Source organism: Phascolarctos cinereus, unplaced genomic scaffold (assembly GCF_003287225.1).
Source record: "Phascolarctos cinereus isolate Bilbo 61053 unplaced genomic scaffold, phaCin_HiC Scaffold_2;HRSCAF=192, whole genome shotgun sequence".
NCBI lineage: Eukaryota > Metazoa > Chordata > Mammalia > Diprotodontia > Phascolarctidae > Phascolarctos > Phascolarctos cinereus.
The window spans coordinates 291,701,737-291,721,495 of record NW_027555625.1 but is presented as its reverse complement, the minus strand read 5'-3'; the positions used below and the strand labels follow the sequence as shown (position 1 = coordinate 291,721,495).

Genomic DNA, 19,759 nt, shown 5'->3' with positions numbered 1-19,759 from the left:
TTCCAAGATCTATGCTTGCATCAAAGAGAGTACTCCCTTCTACTGATGCAGATCACAATCTTTCTATATGTAAGTTTTTCATGAATTATAGTGGCTTTAAATTCATGAGATGACAGCCAATCTTCTGGTGATTAACGTCTTTGGACTTTGCTATGCTGGTCCTCAGATTAGAGGACATCATTCCCTGGCCTACTCCTGCAAAATACACGCACGCACACATGCACGCATGCACGCGCGCACACACACACACACACACACACACACACATACCCCCAACACCCCCCCCCATACTTATTGCAATATTTACAACTCTACTTGTGGTTTTACACCAGTCCTACTTTCCTACAAAATCGCGTGCCTCCTCCCCTTTCATCCATCTAAACAAATCCTATCCACCCAACACCCAATTCAAGGCCTATTTCCTCCACATGAGAATTCCTACAATATTTATGGTCAATACTATACAATTAACAATCTTGTAGTACCTCATAAGATATACTATTTATTTCTTGTCTAACAATCAGACTGAAGGCAGGGCCCATGTATTATACACAGGCACCCAATCTAGTGCTAGTTACAAAGTAAACATTCATATTCATACTAGAATTACTAGTATGCTTTTTCCTATTCATGATATAAAGAAGCTAACTACAATTTTAAAATTCAGACATATTGACAAACTTAGGAAGAAAACACTAATTTTTATAAAATCTTTAGTTATCTATATAGCAGGCCCTTCTCTCTCCTCTCTCAGGAATTTGATCATTCCAGTGTTTTAAAAAGTGTCTTACCAAATTAACAGTAACTATGACATGAAACCCAGAATGCATAAACATAAGGACTGCTTCTGCTTTTACTTGTCTTACCTTTCAGAATATTCTGAAAGTACTGAATAGCAGCACTATCCCATTTCTTAGCAGGTCTAGAAAAATATTGAACACAAATTAATTCATTTTTTTCACTAAAAGCATTATCATAAGAAGAACCTGATATTGATTGTTCTTACTTTTGTGGGGGTTTTTGCATTAAATTTTAATATTGTTGATTTACTTTACTTGACTGTACTTGTTACAAGATGGTTATCGTAGAAGGGAGAGTCACTGGGAAATGACTGAGCTATTATAAAAAAGCATCAGTAAACATTAAAAAAGAAAAAAATATATTATAGCCTGAATATAATGATAACAAGGGATATAAGAACCCTTTCCCTCTGTGGTTAGTAGACATGGTTTTAATGCCCATGACAGGTCTATCCTACAGTGTTGCTGTCTACACTAAAGAAGGAAAACTGAACATTTCTATGCCTGGAGTAGCTGTCAGCGCCTCATTTCAGACCTTCTGTTATCCTAGTCACCTTCCTCTGAATAGATATCAGTTTGCCAGTTGTGACAGCTAGAACCAAACACAGCATTCCTGAATACTGTCTACCCAGGAGAAAGGAGATTAGAACTAAGAACTTCTAGTTCCTGTGACCTTACTAAGTACTATCAGCAATGACCCTCATTTGGATGGCAGAACTGTTCCCATTTCCCTTAAGAATTTCTGTCCCATAAGAAATGACTCAATAACATATTTAAGTTTCAGTAAGATTAAATTTATACTTAGACTTTTGGGACACTTTGGATATACATACGTATATATGTATATACATATATGTATATGTTATGTGTGTGTGTGTCATACATAATATACAAATGATAGCTTAATTTTGTCTCTAAAATAAGTGCACAGGAAAGATGTTGTATGTGTGCTGAATGCATGCCAGGGAAACAGGCCCAGCAAGAGAAATGGCTGCACAAGTCAGGAAACATTTAAATAATGCAATGAATGACAAATCAAAAGGCTTCCTAAGGGAAAATTAAGTAGGTTCAGGGTACATTCTTACCTTTTAATGATGATTAGAGGACAACTATCACGTTATACTCTAAAATGTCACTGTCAAGGAAAGAGTAATGAACTAGATGATACTCTGAATTTATGAGTTGAATTGGAAGAAATGCTGAAACAATTCCCAAAGCAAGTAAACGAGAATGAAAAGGCAGATCAGAGACAAGAGACAAAGGGTCAAAGAGAGAGAGGACAGAGGCCAGGGAGTGGGTAAAGTTGTGACACAACTGAACAGGTAAAGAAGTAAATCTGGAGCATCAGTTAAGGAACAAAAAAGTGGTAGAAAGGGCAAAAAGTAGAGAATGGCTAGAAATAACATATCAGGGAGAGGAGGACAAGGTTGACAATGACAGGGATAAGTAAAAGAAAAAACAGATCACCTAAAGGAGTTAAGCAGTAAGAGACCATAATCCAAGGAACCATGTAGGGCAGAAATAAGCAAGGCTAGAAGAAGAGCTAAAGTATCATCAGAAAATAGCTCAGTAGCTCAAGAAGAGGACAACATGGCATGATGAGGTAAAGACTATATGGAGTTGAGGCAAAAGGTCAAAGGAAAGTGAACTGCGAGGGGTCAGATGTGGAAACAGGGCAAAAGCAGCAACCTCAATCAAGCAAGGAGTTGGAGAAGTGGTGAAGGGGGAGCCTGTCATCAGGTGGAAGACAGATGTAATAGGCAGCAAAGTTGGAGAGTGAAACATAAGTGATAGCAGGGGCAAGGTGCAAATAAGACTATAATTAACAAAGAAGAGATAAACCATTTTCCCATCTCTCACCTCTTGTACATGGGAGACAGAGAAAGAAAGAAAGAAAGGGAAGACTAAAGAGAGCAGATGGTAGGGGCAGCTAGGTGGTACAGTGGATAGAGCTCCAGCCTTGGAGTCAGGAGAACCTGAGTTCAAATCCAGTCTCAGATACTTAACCCTTACTAGCTATGTGACCCTGGGCAAGTCACTTAATCCTGACTGCCTCACCAAAAAAGGAAAAAAAAGAGAGTAGATGGTAGAACCCATGGGAGTTGGATGGAAAGGAAGCAAAAGCAACAGCAGGTAAGTCCATGGAAGTAAGAGCCACAAAGAGTATAGAAAAGAAGCATCATGGACAGAAAAGAGGCCATGGGAAAGGGAGAGACAGTGACTAGTAGAGAAGGAAAGAAGAGAAGATGACGAGTGAATGGGACTCAAGAAATGTTTGAACAGGATACAGAAAGAAGGGGTAAATTTTAAAATGAGAGAAAGAATCAACACAATGTTAGAAGGAAGCAGAGGAAAAAGAAAAGAAAGGAGTAAGACAGTAGCCCAGAAATAGGAATATTTGCATTACAAATGTCTTACAATTTCCAGTTATTCATAATAATTAGAATAACTAGAAGGAACTTCAAGAATACATTCTGGCAACCATAAGCTAGTTATAGACAAATTAAATATTAGCAGTATAGCTGGAAGGTTCATTCTTCCAAGTTTTAGGGAACTTTTGCTCAAGTGAAATATGAAAGAATTTTATAAAAGGAAAGAGAATATACAGGATTCAGACATCATACAAAAATATCATTTTGGCAAACCTTAACACCAATGAAAAGGTATAATCTAAATATCTTACATTTGATTAAAGATATGAGACTTATTCAATATTTCTAAGAAGTCATACTTACATGATTTCTGCATTGTCTTCACAGAAGTCAATATGTAATGTGACTGGTTTTGTGCAGTATAGTCTAAACTTTTTTGCTCTATAAGGAAGTCGCATGAAAGCGTCTATTGCAACTCGGATGCTTAACGATAGCAAAACAGACATAGATTCATTGCATAAATACTGGGTACAAAGTAAACAATAAATGACATTTCATTCATGCATAAAAAGGTGATAACAATAAAACATTTCTCTCAAATATAACTAATTCAGGGCATTTACAGCTACATAAAGAACCCACCCATAAATCAGCACTTCCTTTTGTTAAATTAAGTTTCAAAGAGTTAAAGAACTCAGAGTTATAATATCTAAAGTACATTTAGGTAGTAAAAACAAAACAACATTCTAGTACAGATAAAAATTAGAAGGTTCATTGATTAATAAAACATTTTAATTCAATTTTTAGTACACAGCACAAATTTTTATCAAGTATTTTGGCAAATGAGCACCTCAGTTATTACCATTTGCTAACTTGGTATGTAACAGGTGGAGTGATGGGGCATTGATAACAGCATATTCAATATTTTAATCTCAATTCTTCCAAAACTTATGACAGTCTGTTTTTCAACTAAAGTGGTCCCTTAGCATTTGTAGCATAATCATCTGAATGAATAAATCGTTACTTACATAACACAGTTAACGAACCTCTTTAAACATGAAGCATCTCCTATCTCTTGGATTACTTAGGTACTCTGTTGTTTGGAGGTTTCATATTAGATGCCAAATAAGGTGCCTTCAAAATCTAATTCTATCATTCTTTTGCTTGGAAACTAACCAAATTTATGGTGTGACAGTTTCTCAAAAGAACCAAACTCAAAGAGAAAATCTAAATTATTTATGTACCTGTTAACAAAATAGTTCCCACTAAAACAAAAAACTGAAACAGAAAATAAGGAAGATTCTAGCAGAGAAACAGACCATCACAAAAATCACAGAGCTAAGAGAACCTTTCTCTCTAAGTCTAGATGGAGGTTTTTTTATTACAGCCAAGCTCCCCTACAGGCATAATTCCAAGATTTGCCTTTTTTCAGAGCTGTGAGGTCCTGATTTAAGTACAGCCCACGAGAAGATGAGTAAGAGAAGAAAAGTGTCCTTTGTTTGATCCAGATAGCCTACTTTTCCCTCCATTCACTGGGTATAGAGTTGAGCCAGCAAGTCTTTCCTTCTCAAAGCTATATAACACCAGTTCCTTTAATCTTTTCTCCAAACACCTTATACTCCAATACTTTAATATGAAGGTTTAAAATTTTTCCTAAAAAAACAAAAAAAATAAAAAAATAAAGGCTCACAAGGTCTACATACTTCTTCGATTTTACAGGAATATATTTGGCAAAATCCACCAGGAAGCATTCTGCCAAATAATGGTCTGCAGAGGACATGATTGACTTAATAACTGCCCTACACCAGCACTTCAGTTCCTGACAATAAACCACACAAGCCTGCAAAAACAAACAGATAAAAGTTTCTTGGTTGTACATTAACATCACAAATCACAGAATCATAGAATTAGAGAACTAAAAGGGGCACTGGAGAATATTTAATAAAAACTCCTTATTTTTACAGATAAGGAAATGGCAATTCAGCAAAGCTATCAAAGTGACTTTATCAGTGGCACAACTGACACCAGAAGCCAGCTCTCCTGACTTCCAGTTCAGTGCTCTGCACACTACTACATCTTGCTGCCTCTTGACTTGGGAAAAGTTTTGAAAAAAGAGAAGAGTAAGGAAATGCATTACCACTTTAAATAAAAAACAAGTTTCAAAAAACAATAAGTATGCTTAACTTCAAGGTAGCAAAAAGACCAGTAGTGCATTGTGTACCATGCTTTATCAGTTTACAAATCTATTATCTCAAAACAACCCTGTAAGGTTAGCAATACAAGTATGATGTCCATTTTATTGATAAAGAGGCTGAGGCTCAGTGAATTTAAGGGATTTGATCAAAGTCATACAATTAGCAAGCAGTAGGATAGGACCTGAACTATGGTACTCTCTCATATTCATACACACACACACTGCTTTTCTCCCCACCTCCATCACCAGAGATTTTTTTAAAAATAATTTAGCCCATATTTCAAAATTATGTTGGTAAGGATATTTACCTGTCCTTCTTCCAAGAGTAACGGCTTTATTTTTTCTACATCTTTATATTCACTATTGTAGAAGGCATTCATTTCAATATTTAACTTTTGGTATTCCATTTCATGATCTAAAAAGGCATCACATCCTTTTATAATAACCCAGAAGCATCCAGGATCTTCAATCTAGTTTTAGAAAGAAACAAAATTAGTGATTTTAGAAGACCACAAAATATATACAATCTATCGTGATTTATATTTCTTTAAAAAGGCTTCAAAATACAAATCTACTTTTAATAGATCTCATAATAATATACATATAACACATGTATTATAAAATAATAACTAATAGACCTCTTTTTCATTTCTTAAGGGATCTTAAGAAATCTTATTCATTTCTTGAGGGAAAAAGCTTATGAAATGAACAGCAGGACAAATTAGCCAGGGGAAGAAAACTAGAAAAGTATTAGTATATTATAAAGACAAATATAAACGACTTCTTAATGAACTGCACCTTCTTTTCACTCCCTTTGGAAGCAATAATCCAACAACATAAAACTCCAATGCAATCAACACCTTAAGCGAGGTTTTTTTTTATACTCCTGTTATTTCATGATGCCCCCTTCTGAAGCTCTGAACAGACAATTCTAACTGATGACCTAAAAGTTCAGTCATGAAAGAAGAACCTAATGAGACTTCAGCTAATATCCTGGTCTCTGTCTGCAAAGATTACGTTACTGAATTTGGTAATGGTAAGGGCTAACACTGCATTGTAGATACATTTAACCAGTCTCCCTTAAGACCAGGACAAGCCAAAATAACTAGAGTACAGTGTGTGATTATGAAGTAGTTTTTCTCTGATGAAGATAAGGTACTTAAACCACAATTTGGATATCATAATCTAAACAACTTCACCAACTGGTGTAAATCATGTCTCTGCCTAAGCTCAATATATTGCTTATCCACCCTTAACACCACTTCCAAACACAAAGGATTGTAAAAAAAATAGTCTACAAAGTCCCGTATCCCTATCCATAGTATTAAACCATCAAAGGTGCTTTTTAATTTAGAAATATTTAACATTAGCAAAACCCCAGCTTTTCAGAATCCTGCTTCAGCAAAATAAATGCAAGCCATGAGTTTAAAAATTAGCAAAATGCATTGTTCCTGGGAAATACAGGCTCCATTTTATGTGGAGCACAGAATCCACTTTAAAAGCCACTTTTCCAAATTATACAAGAGCTCCTCAAAGGATATAATACTGTTGATAACCCAGGGAATATGCTGTTTGGCTTTCAAATGCATTTTAATTGACATCTGAATATTCAGGGAGTTCATACTATTCTAAATCAGACTGAAGCCAAGTAGTTAAGGGCCCTTGCAAAAAGCAGAGCCACTATCCAAACTCCCCATTCATCCTTATTCTTTCCTGCTATAGCTAGCATCATCATCTCCCAGGCCAATGTAAAGTGCCAGGGCTGGCAACTCTTTATCAAGTTTCCACAGACCTTAAGTTCTGTCTGTTAGCATCAAAAAGAGTACATCTAGTGATGCATGAAAGTAATAGAATATTACTGAGCTGAATGAAATAATGAGTGTAAGGAATTCAGAGAAAAACAGCTTAGAAGACTAGGACATAATGGACAGCACATGCAATGACAACTGTAAACGAGAACAGCACTACCAGCTGTACTCAGTTGAAGCTTGACAACCCATCTTGGATAACAACTGATTAAATGTTTCTTGCCAGTAAAATGAAGGACTGCACATGTGGAACGTGGCAGAATGACCTCTTAGTACTGCTTAATTGCTTTTGTTATGAAGGAGAACTCTCAAGGAGGGTGTGGGATATGCTGGACAATGGCTGTTGTTGAAAACAAAGAACATTAAATATCTCTGACAGAGTCTGATAGCCAAGATAAATGGGTAACTAGTCTTCAACGGGAAAGTGGTAAAGGTATAATAAGGACAACATTTATCAAGAGAATTGTAAACTACTAAGATGTGAAAAATTGCTCTAAATCAAATAAAAAAAAGTGAAGAAAATGTCCGCACTCATAATCCACAGACCCTACTGCTAGGCATAAACCTTACACAGAAAGACGTCACATACAATGAAATAGTTTAGAGTGAGTCCTATATTTAGAGGAGCTGGCAGCAAATGGCCCTTGGGAAAACTAGGATCCTGTATAATACCTTTTGTAACTGTAAATCCAGATTTGATTGGACTGAGTTTTCCCCAATTTAAATTATTATAATGTGAGCTCATTTAAAGTCAGGACAGCTAGGTGGCAAAGTGGATAGAGCACGAGGCCTGGTGTCAGGAAGACCCATCTTCCTGAGTTCAAATCCAGCCTCAGATACTTACTAGCTGTGTGACCCTGGGTAAATCACTTAACTCTGTTTGCCTCAGTTTCCTCATCTATAAAATGAGCTGGAGAAGGAAATGGCAAACCACTCCTTGCCAAGAAAATCCCAAATAGAGTCATGAAGAGTTGGACACAACTAAAAAACAACTGACAACTTTTTTTTGTAGTGGCAAGGAATTATAAACAAAGACCCTTCACAGAAAGACTGACTAAACAAGTTGTGGTACAGGAATATAACAGAGTATTATTGCTTAGTAAGAAATGATGGTAATATGGAAACATGTTCTGCATGACTTCACATATCTAACTGATTTCAAAGTGCTTGCCTTCTCAACGCCTAGGAGAGGGGCTGGAGGGAGAGTGAGAATTTGGAACTCAAAATTTTAAAAAATGAATGTTAAAATATAAATATAAAAACATTATGACTATGAAGCATTCAGAGAAATATGGAAAAACTTGTATGAATTTATGCCAAGTGAAAGAAATAGAACCAGGAAAACAATATATACAACTACAACAAAAACACTGGAAGGAACTGTGGCTGTAGCTGTATTTGACACCACTGCTTTAAAACAGTACATTTTTAGACAAAATTTCTATCCAAGGATTAGCTCAACTAAAATGGCAAATTGAATTAGCTCATCTAAAAACTAAAATTTTGCCCCAATTTGTAACGGTAGGTTTCAAAAGGACTACAATTTTATAACTCTAAAATTTTTTAATTGGTTTTTAGAATAGTTACCTTAAGTATGAAAACTTCAATCATTTTCAGCTACTGAACCATTCTTCATCTGCACAGTTCACTCTAGCAAAAAAAAAAAATATCATCAACTATTAGAAATAAGTCTGGATTAAAGCCCAAATCTTTATTCCTCTACCTGAAGGAATTCTATTTCCATAGTTCTCTTCATTTACAATGAACACTCCTTCCTCTGCCCCTATCTTCCAACTTTGCTTCTGTGGCAGGAAAAAGCTTTGAAAGTTATTGCTGTCTCTTAGAAAAAAGTATTTCCATCTGAGACTCCCGATCTCATCAGTATGGATTCTCCACTCACTTGTGCAGATCCTAACCATGCTGTATAAATCTCTTGGCTTTCAGAGAATGCTCCAAAGGATCCTTTAAAGAGGCACCATTGGATGCAATAGATGACTATCTCTGGTTCTTCTAGTATTTCACGGACACAACCAAAAATGCTTTTGTAGTCCTACAGCACATCATTAATTCAAAGGGCCAGGGACCCCAATATTCTTCTAGTCTGTACCTAGGCTATGCAGAAGCCTTTTAAAATGAACAACAACAGATATAAAATTATAAACATCATACACTACAATAGATATTATGTAATTATAAACGATGGATAAAAAATGTAAACTGGGTTTTAAATACGTGCCTCCAATGATGACTTAAGAATTACTGTTTAGCTAGTTTCGTTTTTCCAGTTATACCTTTTTTTTGCTCGCTACTCAGATTTAAAAAATATAATGACTAACAATTCTGTGCCTTGCACTAGTTTAACATCCATTTTCTCATTTATCAATTTGGAAAAGACCTGGGAGATTACCTAATCCAACCCTTATTGTAGAGAGGGAAAGTGGCTCAAAGACACTTAGGGAGAAGAGGGGGAGAATGGGGAGGGGGAAGAGCGTAAGATGGACCACATTCCATCTTCGCCAACTTTCAGACAACAAATGCACGTAGCGAACACCCGACAATGCGGCTGCTACACTAGGCATCTCCATCGCTAGAACCAAGCCACGGGAGCCTTATCACAGCTGAATCCTTCCCCAAAGCGAGCCCTGCTTCCCCTGCACCTTCAGCTCAGGGTAGCCTTTTAGGGTGCCTCTCGAGGGTCTACAGAATCCCTCAGAACTCCCACGCAGGGGTCACTGCTCCTCAAAACTTGCCGGCAGGGACCCCCTCCCAGGCTACACAGACCACTCCCCGCAGACAGCCTGACACAAAAACCTCTCGAGGGTCTCTCCCCTTTTCCCCGGTGGTCTTCAGTCCGGAGAGACCCCTCCCCGCCCCCTACATACACCCCACCAACAAGGTCAGCGCCCTTCCTCCCCCCAGCCTGGCTCAGCAGACCACTGCAACCCCGGGACCTCGGCCTGCTCCCCGAAGCCATCCCTGCAGACCCCAGACTCCCGGGGGGGGGTCTTCTCCCTCGGCCCCTCCAGTCTCGTGGGGTCTCTCCTGGCCCACCCCGTACCTCTCCCTGACCGGCGCCACCTCTACGGGGCCGCCCTTGGGGCACTCCCAGGGTCCGTGGAGCCCCCGGGGGTCTCAGTCCCTGGCCTCCCCCCGACTCACCCCACAGAAGTAGCAAACTTGCCTCGACCCACGGCTACCCGAGCTCCAGACAAGCAATGGCCTCGGTACCAGCCCGGGCTCCCAGCTCCAAGCCCCACGTGGACAGTTCTACAAACTGCCACCTCCCAACGGGCGGCGACTGTACCCCCAAAGCCCAACGGTCAAGAGCCGGCTGAACGCGGCCAGAACAGCCACACCTGCGCAGCCGGAAGCCCGCGGGGAGGGCGGGGCAGCGAGAGGCGGGGCCTGAGCCGCCCAGTGTCCTAAAGGGGCGGAGCCAAGAAAAAGAGGCGTTAGTAAGGAGAGAGATTAGCAAAGGGGGTGGTACCTGGAAGGGCCTGGAGTTGTTAAAGGGAAAGGGCGAGGCCACTTAAAGAGCTAGTAAGGGGGGAGTTGCTACTAAAGGGAGAGAACCCGCAAAGGAGCAGAAAGGAAAAGGAATAAGCATTTATACAAAGCCTACCGTGAGCCAAGCACAGTGCTAAATGCTTTTTTTTAAAAAAACAAATGCCTTATTTCAATCAGTCAATAAACATTTATTAAGTGCCTACTATGTTCCAGGCAAAGATCCTCACAACCTTGTGAGATAGGTGCTATTATTATTCCCATTTTATGATTGAGGAAACTGAGGCTAGCAGAGGTTAAGGGACTTGCCCAGGGTCATACAGTTAGTAAGTGTCTGAGGGCACATTTGAATTCAAGTCTTCCTGACTCCAGGATCAGCACTTTTTCCATTGCCCCCAAGAGTCAGTAAATAGGTGGGGGTGAGTAAAAGAATGTCTGGTGAAAAGCAGTATCTGGGGAAAAGGGGAGAGAGTAGGAGTGAGAGCCTTATCAGATGGACTCAGATGGAAAAGTCTAGGGTCAAGGATAATATGTTGATTAGCAATCAAATTTTGGTAAAGTGAGTTACACTTTTAACAATAACAATAATAGGTAGCATCTACATATCTCTTTAAAGTATTTGTAATACGGAAACATAGGGTAGGGTGTCAGCCCCCAAAGAGTTCATGGGCTAATGGAGGAGGTAAGTGTCAACCATTACTGAGATCGATCTAAGAAAGACAAGCAACATTAGGCTGCATGTGAGTGTTTATTTCTCTCAAAGCTTGTGGAACATGCCGTAAATCATTTTGGGCCCCTCCTCCCCTGAGAAAAGCCTAAAATCTGTATTGGCTAAACAGGAGAAAGATATTTTGGCCCACTCTGAGCTTAACCTACCATAATGCTTTGCTCTTTGAGTGAACCCAAAATGCCCCTTCGTGTGCCAACAACTACAAAGCCAGATGAAGCTGACCAGGCGCATTCTTCTTTTTATGACTGTCAAGGAAAGGCAGGACACCTTGAACTGGATGCTATCTTGAATAGTGGAACTTTTCTTGTGTTTTCTTATATTATGTCATGTTAATGGTAAAAGAAACACAGACATCCTGGATCTATAATTTCAATTGACACCTTGACATTCTCTTATCTGATTGTATTTACATCTATCCTATTAAGAAATTCCTTTCTCACATTATGGTTAAACACATATAGAGGCTATACTTTTGGGTTGACATAGGCGTCCTGAGTTGGAATTGCTCTAAGTGTATAAAGATCTCCTTCAGCTTGTTTACGTCTGAGTTCAGAATTATTTTCTGACTCCATCATGCATGATTCTCTGGCTTAATGAGAATAAATAAGCACCTTATAGCACATGTACAGCCTGATTCTGTTTGTTCCTTGTCACTTAACCCCAATTGCCTAAAATTAAAAAAAAATTTTAAAATTTTAAAAATTGAAAAAATTGAAAAAGAAAATCCAGAGGATTTAGATATTTCTGGCCAGAAGCGGGCTCTACCCCTCTTCAGGAGGGGTGGGCCCTGAGTGCAAGGGCAAGTGTGCTTTTATGCAGTTGAATTCGGTGAGAAACCTCCCAGGCCTGGATTGGTCCATCCCTTCCCAGGTTACACCTTTCCTTACATGTTTGCCCTTGATATGCTCAAGTATGTTCCCCCTCCCTTGGTCTTACGTCCCATGACTCATTAATGAGGCTCTAATTTTATTCGGGTGTGTCAGATAATAGTAATGAAGTTCATTAAGCAGGTGCACTAACATTTTTCAGATGTCCTCAGGTTGACCCTAACTGGTCTGAGCTGGCTTGACCCATATCTTGATTTTGGTGACTTTATGGGAACCATCAGCTTACTTTTTATTGGCTAAGCCCGAGCCCACCTACAGTGTACTATTTCTTGGAGCTGTTCTTTAAATCTCTGCATTATTCTACTTGTGAAAACGTAAGCCCTTCTAACTCTAACAGATGGGCTGTAAATAAGTTGCAGAAGTGTCAAAGTGTCATTTGAAATTATAGACTCAGTATGTCTGTGTTTCTTCTATCATTAACATGACATAATATAATACAACATAACATGTGTCTATAGAATACCAAGATAAGAAAAGACCCATTATTCAAGATAGTGTCCAGTTCAAGGTGTCCTGCCCTTCCTTGACAGTCATAAACAGAAGAATGCTCCTGATCAGCTTCATCTGGCCTTGTAGTTATTGACACAGGAAAGGGCATTCTGGGTTCACTCAGAGAACAGAGCAAAGCGTGTCTGTTATGCCAGAGCACGCAAGGCATTATGATAGGTTAAACTCAGAGTAGGCCAAAATGTCTCTCTTCTGATTGGCCAATCCAGGTTTTAGGCCTTTCTCAGGTGTTGGAAGTTTGGGGAGGTGTTCACATTCAACTGACTCATTCATTTGTTCACCTAATATTTATTAAGCACCTACTGTGTACTTGGTTGTGGAGCAGATTCAAACCTCAGTTAGTCTGGGTCCCTTGCCAACATAGATCTTAACAGTTCTGTAGAATGACCGAAATTCAGATAATTATAACAGCATTACATGAGTAACACAAGTATCATATGACATGGCATCAAAAAAGACATTTGAGTCAGGAGGGGGGAAGAGAATGTTCCAGGCACATGAAAGAATTAGAGCAGGAGGGTGTAGTGCCGGAGGAGCTGAACAAAACTGGGTGGGGGAGGAGGAGAGGAATCAAGGGAAACTGGAACACATTCGAAATCAGGAGTAGAGCAGTGAGCAACACAAAGAGAAAACTTCTGAAGCATATATGATACACTTAGCCAACAAACATTGTATGCTTATTAAGTGATCCCAGGGGATATACAAAGAAAGGGGAAAAAACACAGCCCTAGCCCAAAAGGAGACAATGCGGAAAGACAATATGCAAATGACTATATTTACCAGATAAGAACCATGGAAATGGGAAGATGGTCTCAGAGGGAAGGCCTCTTGCAGAAGGTGGGATTGGCACAGAGTCTTGAAAGAAGGCAGAAAAGCCAAAAGGCAGAGGAGAGGAGGAAGAACATTCCGGACATGGGGACAGCCTCTGAAAAGGAGGAAGGGTCACGTGAGAAGTGCAGCAAGGCCAGCTGTACTGGACCATGGAGGTGGTGGTGCAATCTGGGTTGCAGCTCCCTCCCCAATGCCTTTCCAGGACCCCCACCTGTGGGGTACTTTCTGAAGGCTTTGGAATGGTAGGCTGCCGGACAATGGAGGTCCTTAAATGTTAGGTTTGTATTTTACACCAGAGGCAATGAGATGCCACTGAACATTTTAGATAGGGCAATGACACGGTCAGATCTCTGATTGAGGAAGTTTATTTTGGCAGCATTTGGAGAGGGTGGGTTAGAGAGGAGAGAAATTTAAAGCAGGTCGAATAATTTGAAGACAATTTGCAATGGCTAAGAAAACCTATGGCATAAATTGAAGAATATTTATTTACATTACAAAAATACATTTTGCTTTACAAAAGGATTCATTGTAAGTTTCCTAGTAAGCATCTCATCAGTACTTTGATAGATCTATGATTTTATAGGCGTGGATCTAAAACTGAATAATAAAAAAGTAGGCTGGACCACACTTGAGAAACTGCACAACATTTTTGCTGATTCTAATCTCTCCTTGCAGTAAAGGCCATCTTTGTAATCCTAGTATTCTCCCAGTGATGCCATATTACTGTGAATCATGACTTTCCAAGGGCTCCAAAGGATAAATATTGCAGAGGAAACCCTCTAAGGCAGAGGTGTCAAACTCAAGTTAGAGAAGGATACCTGCAGGCCACACATTATCCTGGAAAACCACAAACTAACATTATTTATGTTGTATTTTTATTTTTTTTAAACATTTCCTAATTATATTTTAATCTGTTAAATTATAATTTAATCTGTTAATTCCAGGAGTTCTGAGGACAGTGAATTTGGCATTTCTAAGGTATGAAATGAGATAACATTTGTTCTGAAAACCTTAAAAAGCTATATAAATGCTAACTATTATTATTGTTGTTAAAAGTATAAATCAGTTTACCAAAATCTGATCAATACTCAACACATTAATTTATTCAACAAATATTTTATTTGTGCTGAGGGATACAAAAGAGATTTCTGTAGACAAAGGGCTGAAACTGCTTTTCTTTTAACATCCAAGGTGGTCTTTGCTTCATAACTTTTCATTCACTCATTAAACCAATAAAAAATTTCTTAAGTACACAGTACTAAGTGCCAGACACTCTTTAGATGTTGTAGATACAAAGACAAAAACAGTCCTTGCCCTCAAAAAAGCTTATATCATATTGAAGAAAAACAATACAAACACTATTGTAAGCTAGGCCTTATACAGATTTAGGGTGAAGCTTGAGACTGAATGAAATGAGATACTTGTAGACCATATAACATTTAATTAAAGAAAGTCCACTTAGTAACAGTGAAAGGATATTCATCAAGGATAGAACATTGGTTCAGGTGGGCACAGCTCCCCCTTGTTGCTCCCCTCTGCGTTTACCACCATGGCACACTCAGATCAGCAGGGTATATCAGGCCTGAGGAGTTCCTTACTCCTCAGTTGGGCTCACACTGTTACAGTCTGAGAGGCTGTGACCCCTCAAAGACTGAAGTACATGACAGGGGGTCATCTGGAATGAATTCACAGACTCAAGCATTCTTTAAGTCAAGTTGGCAAAAAGTTTATTGTTACGCTTTTCAGTGGGCAAGGATTCTTAAGTATCCTGCGATCTTAAAGGGGTACAGTTAAAGTTTATATAGGATAAAATATGTGCCAATAAAACATGTGCCAAATATGCTAACTAGGCGATTCAGGCTGGGATTAAGGAGTGGTTAAGGAATGGTCAGTTCTCAAAAGAACATGTACTTCTTGTACCTACTGCGCAGGCGTTTTACCCAGAGTTCACCAGGAAAAGCCCACAAGAGGGGCCGTATGGAGGTGTGGTTTTAGGCCTGCTACGTCACTAAGTTAACTAGAGTTCAGGGGTAACTGAGAGTTGTCCAGTCTGCCACCAATCAATGTCTTGTTTGACAAGATAGTTGTAGGGAGTATACAAAAGTCTTAAGTCTAGAATACAGTTAATGAGAAGTCCAGGATGTAGATAATGAGGTAGGGCAGTAATATAGATAGTCCAGTGGGTAAGAATGTCTTTATGACCCAGTGCAAAGCCAGTTTAAACTAATAATTCCTTCAGGTGCTGTTTGTAACTGCACTAGGGAAAGAGATAAGGGTCTTGCTGGGGCCCACTCATGTGCCCACTCAAGGGCACAGTGTCCTTGGGCTGGGGAGAAACTGTCAGGGATAGTGTTTCTGAGGCTAGGGAGAAATTGGGGTCCAAGCACAAGCATCCAAACACAAGCACCCAAGCACCGCATCAAGACCACCAGGAAACAAAGTCAACTGTTTAAGTTTAAATTCCCTGGACCACTCGAGTCTTGAGAATGGTTTCATTGCCTTTTAGGGAAAAACTAGTTTATCTCCATGGCAGAGGCCTTAGTAGATGTTAACACTGATAAATACGTGCAAAAATATGTACAATGAAAAAATGACAGACGCAGAGGAGGGAGCATGAAAAACTGAAGGGTTGGGAAAGGCCATGTGTCTTGACGGAAACTTAGTCAACTAATACTTGTTAAGTGCATGCTATATACTACATGGGGCAGCTGGGTGGCGCACAGTGGATAGATTGCTTGATCTGGAGTCAGGAAAACTCATCTTCCTGAGTTCAAATTTGGCCTCAGACACTTACTAGCTTTGTGATCCTGGGTAAGTCACTTAACCCTGTTTGCCTCAGTTTCCTCATCTGTAAAATGAGCTAAAGAAGGAAATGGCAAAGTATCTTTGCCAAGAAAACCCCAAATGGAGTCACGAAGAGTTCCACATGACTGAAAACAACTGAACAACAAAAACTAACTAGTATGAACAAAAGATGTAAAGTCAGTGGTAGAACAAAAGCCTTATAGCCTTCCTCTCTGGGTCTGCAGAGCAGTTTTCAGTGAGCATTGATCACCATCTTGTCTAAAATGTTTTCTTATTTTTATAACTCAGGTTATAGACTGAGGTGCTGTGCAATATACCTTTGCCCTCCTCAAGTTTATAACCTAGCTGAGTAGCTACCACTAATTCTTGATTTTTTTTCTTAGCACTAATTCTTGAAACAGAAAACATTGCTAAAACAAGGTTGCACTGACTTTAAGTGTGAACTTTGCGTTCAATAAAAATGAGAGATTAGAGTGTCTTACAGAGTTGAGCTCAGCCTGAATAGGCCCTATAGAAGCAGATGGTTATGGGCACAGGAAATTAGAAGACCTAGTATCTAATCCATTGCTGTTTGCATAACAGCTGGCACATCAACATACTTGGAAGCTGATATGGGTGATTCAAAAAATCATTTAATCCAACAGCTTCATCTTATAAAGGAGTGAACCAAGGCCTATAGAAGGGAAATTACTTGCCAGGTTCACTGAGCCCACCAAAGGAATAAATGTAACCCGAACCCAGGTCTTCTGATTTCCCATTTTAGTTTTCATTCCATCACAAAACATTGGCAAGTAAATGTTGAATAAGTATCTTTTGATGATATTGCTGAATATTGCTAGTTTTAAATGTTGTCTTAACCTAGGAAGGTGGGAAATTGGGTCTTTAAAGAAGGTGATTCCAGGATAAGAACCCTTAAATGGGGAAGTGGTAAAGACATTTTATCAGTTGGATTGTACCTCATGACTAAAAGTTAGTACAAAAGGAGGTTTCCTCCTTTAAGGATTTTCAGAATATCTGCATACAGTACATTCAGGTTTTTAGAATTGTGGAGGCTTCTTTTTCATTTTTTTCAGGATTCTTTTTTTTAAATCATTTTACAAATTATGTTTTTTTAAATCAGCAAAAATCTACCTTCTCTCCCTCAACCCACAATCCTCCTCCTACCCACCCCAACTGAAAATGGAAGAAAAATAAAATCCCTATTACACACATATTTATATGTGTGTATATTTACATATATACATATAGGCATATATTATATGTATATTTGTGTGTATACATACACACATACATACATATATATACATATATATATGTATACATACATATACATATATATGTATACATACACACATACATACATATATATATACATATATATGTATACATACACACATACATACATATATATATACATATATATGTATACATACACACATACATACATATATATACACATACATACATATATATACATATATATGTATACATACACACATACATATATATATATATATATATATCTATCTATCTATCTATCTATATCTATATCTCAATCATTGTGCACTTTGAGTCTTTCACCTATCAAGAAGTGGGAAGCTCTGGAATGGTGGTTGCTTATTATGCTGATCAATTTCTAAGTATATCAAAGTTGTTTATCTTCATAATATCATCATTGTAGAAACTATTCTCCTGGTTCTGTTTGCTTCATTCTGTATTCATACAAATCTTTCCAAGTTTCTCTGAAACCATCTCCTTCATTATTTCTTACAGCACAATAATATTCTATCTCATTTATATACCACAACTTGATTAATGTTAAAGGCTATTAAGAGATCCCCTCAACTTTGAGTTGCCATATTTTCCAGAAACACTGGATCCAGAGCATGTAGGAGGCCCTGAATGTGTCAAGGACAAAGCCTCCCCCCTTAACCTGACATAATTTGTTGTTAGCATCCCATGCTGGATTCCCTATGTATCCTTGGAGGCAAGACAGGCAGCAGCCAGTCTGTGCCAGTCTGGGAAAATGCTGTGCAGCTGGGGTCCTTTGCAGATCAGCAGACCCACCTATCTTCATAGTCTAGCAGTTCCCAAGGGAAAAGAAGTAGGCTTCTGCCATCACCTTGCTCCTCTCCATCAGAATGGTTTTGTCCTTTCTTCCCCATCCCCTCCCCAATTCTTTACTGTACCTTTCCCCTCCCCTCCCATGCCATGCCCCTTCCTTTTTCTTCCTCCTCGTTTTGTTATACTGTCATAAATATGCAAACTTCTATAAGGACTGTGAACTCTTTGGGCTCCACATGCATGTTCATTTCTCTTGTAATAAACCTGGTTTTCACATAAATCTCATGATGTTGTGATTGCCTGTTGACAAAAGCCATTCCCCAATTGATGGACATCTCATATTTCCATTATTCACCACTTCAAAAAGAGCTATATTTTTGAACACCCTTAGAGTTTATTTTACTTAAGACTAATCCCTCCCTATCTACTTTCTAACTCTCCCTTCTCTACTCTCCCTCCTATTTCCCTGTTGAGTAAAGCATATTTCTGTACCCAACTCTGTGTGTGTGTGTGTGTGTAATCTCCCTTCCCTTGACCAGTTTAGACGAAAGTGAGGTTCAAATATCTGCTGCTTCTCCCTTCCTCATTATTTGTATAAGTATCTACTTGCACATCCCAATTATGTGAAATAGTTTCCCTTAACCTTCCTCTACCGCCCCTCCTTCCCATGTGTTCCACTTCCCCTCTTTCCATTCTTAAGATCATCAAGATATAAGAGAACCATTCCATATAATTATACTCTATGAATTCTGAGGATGATAGGGTTCGGAAGGGATGCATATTATCTCCCCATATTAGAATATATGTAGTTTATCCTGGTTTAGTACCTTAAAATTGTTTATTTGTGTATACCTTATGATTCTCTACTTGTCTATTATAATTTCATTTTCTAGTAGAAGGAAGGGCACATCAGGGGAAGGAGTATTCAGAATGCACGCCACCTTGGGGTAGGTGGAGGGACAAATGGGAAGAAAATTTGGAACTCAAAATCTTGTGGAAGTGAATGTTGAAAACTGAAAATAAATAAATTTTTTTAAATTTAATTTTTTTTTATTTTTAACATGTTTTTAAAATTTTGAGTTACAAATTTTCTCCCTTCCTCCCTCCCCACCCACCCTCATTGAAAAGGCAAGCATCTTGATACAGGTTATAGATGTATAGTCATGCAAAACACTTCCATAGTAGTCCTGTTGTGAAAAACTAAGTATATTTCCCTTCATCCTATCCTACCCCCCATTTATTCTATTCTCTCTTTTG

At 38.7% G+C, this 19,759-nt stretch overlaps 1 protein-coding gene across 2 annotated transcripts in view; it reads right to left on the bottom strand.

Annotated features, from left to right (window-relative positions):
• Nucleotides 1–10,469, bottom strand: part of TDRD12 (tudor domain containing 12) — a 62,430-nt gene extending 51,961 nt beyond the window's left edge. For both annotated transcript variants that reach the window (XM_020985039.2, XM_078150098.1), the window contains exons 1-6: nt 10,334–10,469; nt 8,762–8,824; nt 5,675–5,836; nt 4,876–5,012; nt 3,536–3,655; nt 867–922 (exon numbers count right to left, since the gene is read on the bottom strand). In XM_020985039.2, coding sequence (XP_020840698.1) covers nt 867–922; nt 3,536–3,655; nt 4,876–5,012; nt 5,675–5,836; nt 8,762–8,785 — 499 coding nt within the window. In that variant the 5' untranslated portion in view covers nt 8,786–8,824; nt 10,334–10,469. The remainder of the gene's footprint in view (nt 1–866; nt 923–3,535; nt 3,656–4,875; nt 5,013–5,674; nt 5,837–8,761; nt 8,825–10,333) is intronic.
• Nucleotides 10,470–19,759: the final 9,290 nt, after the last annotated feature.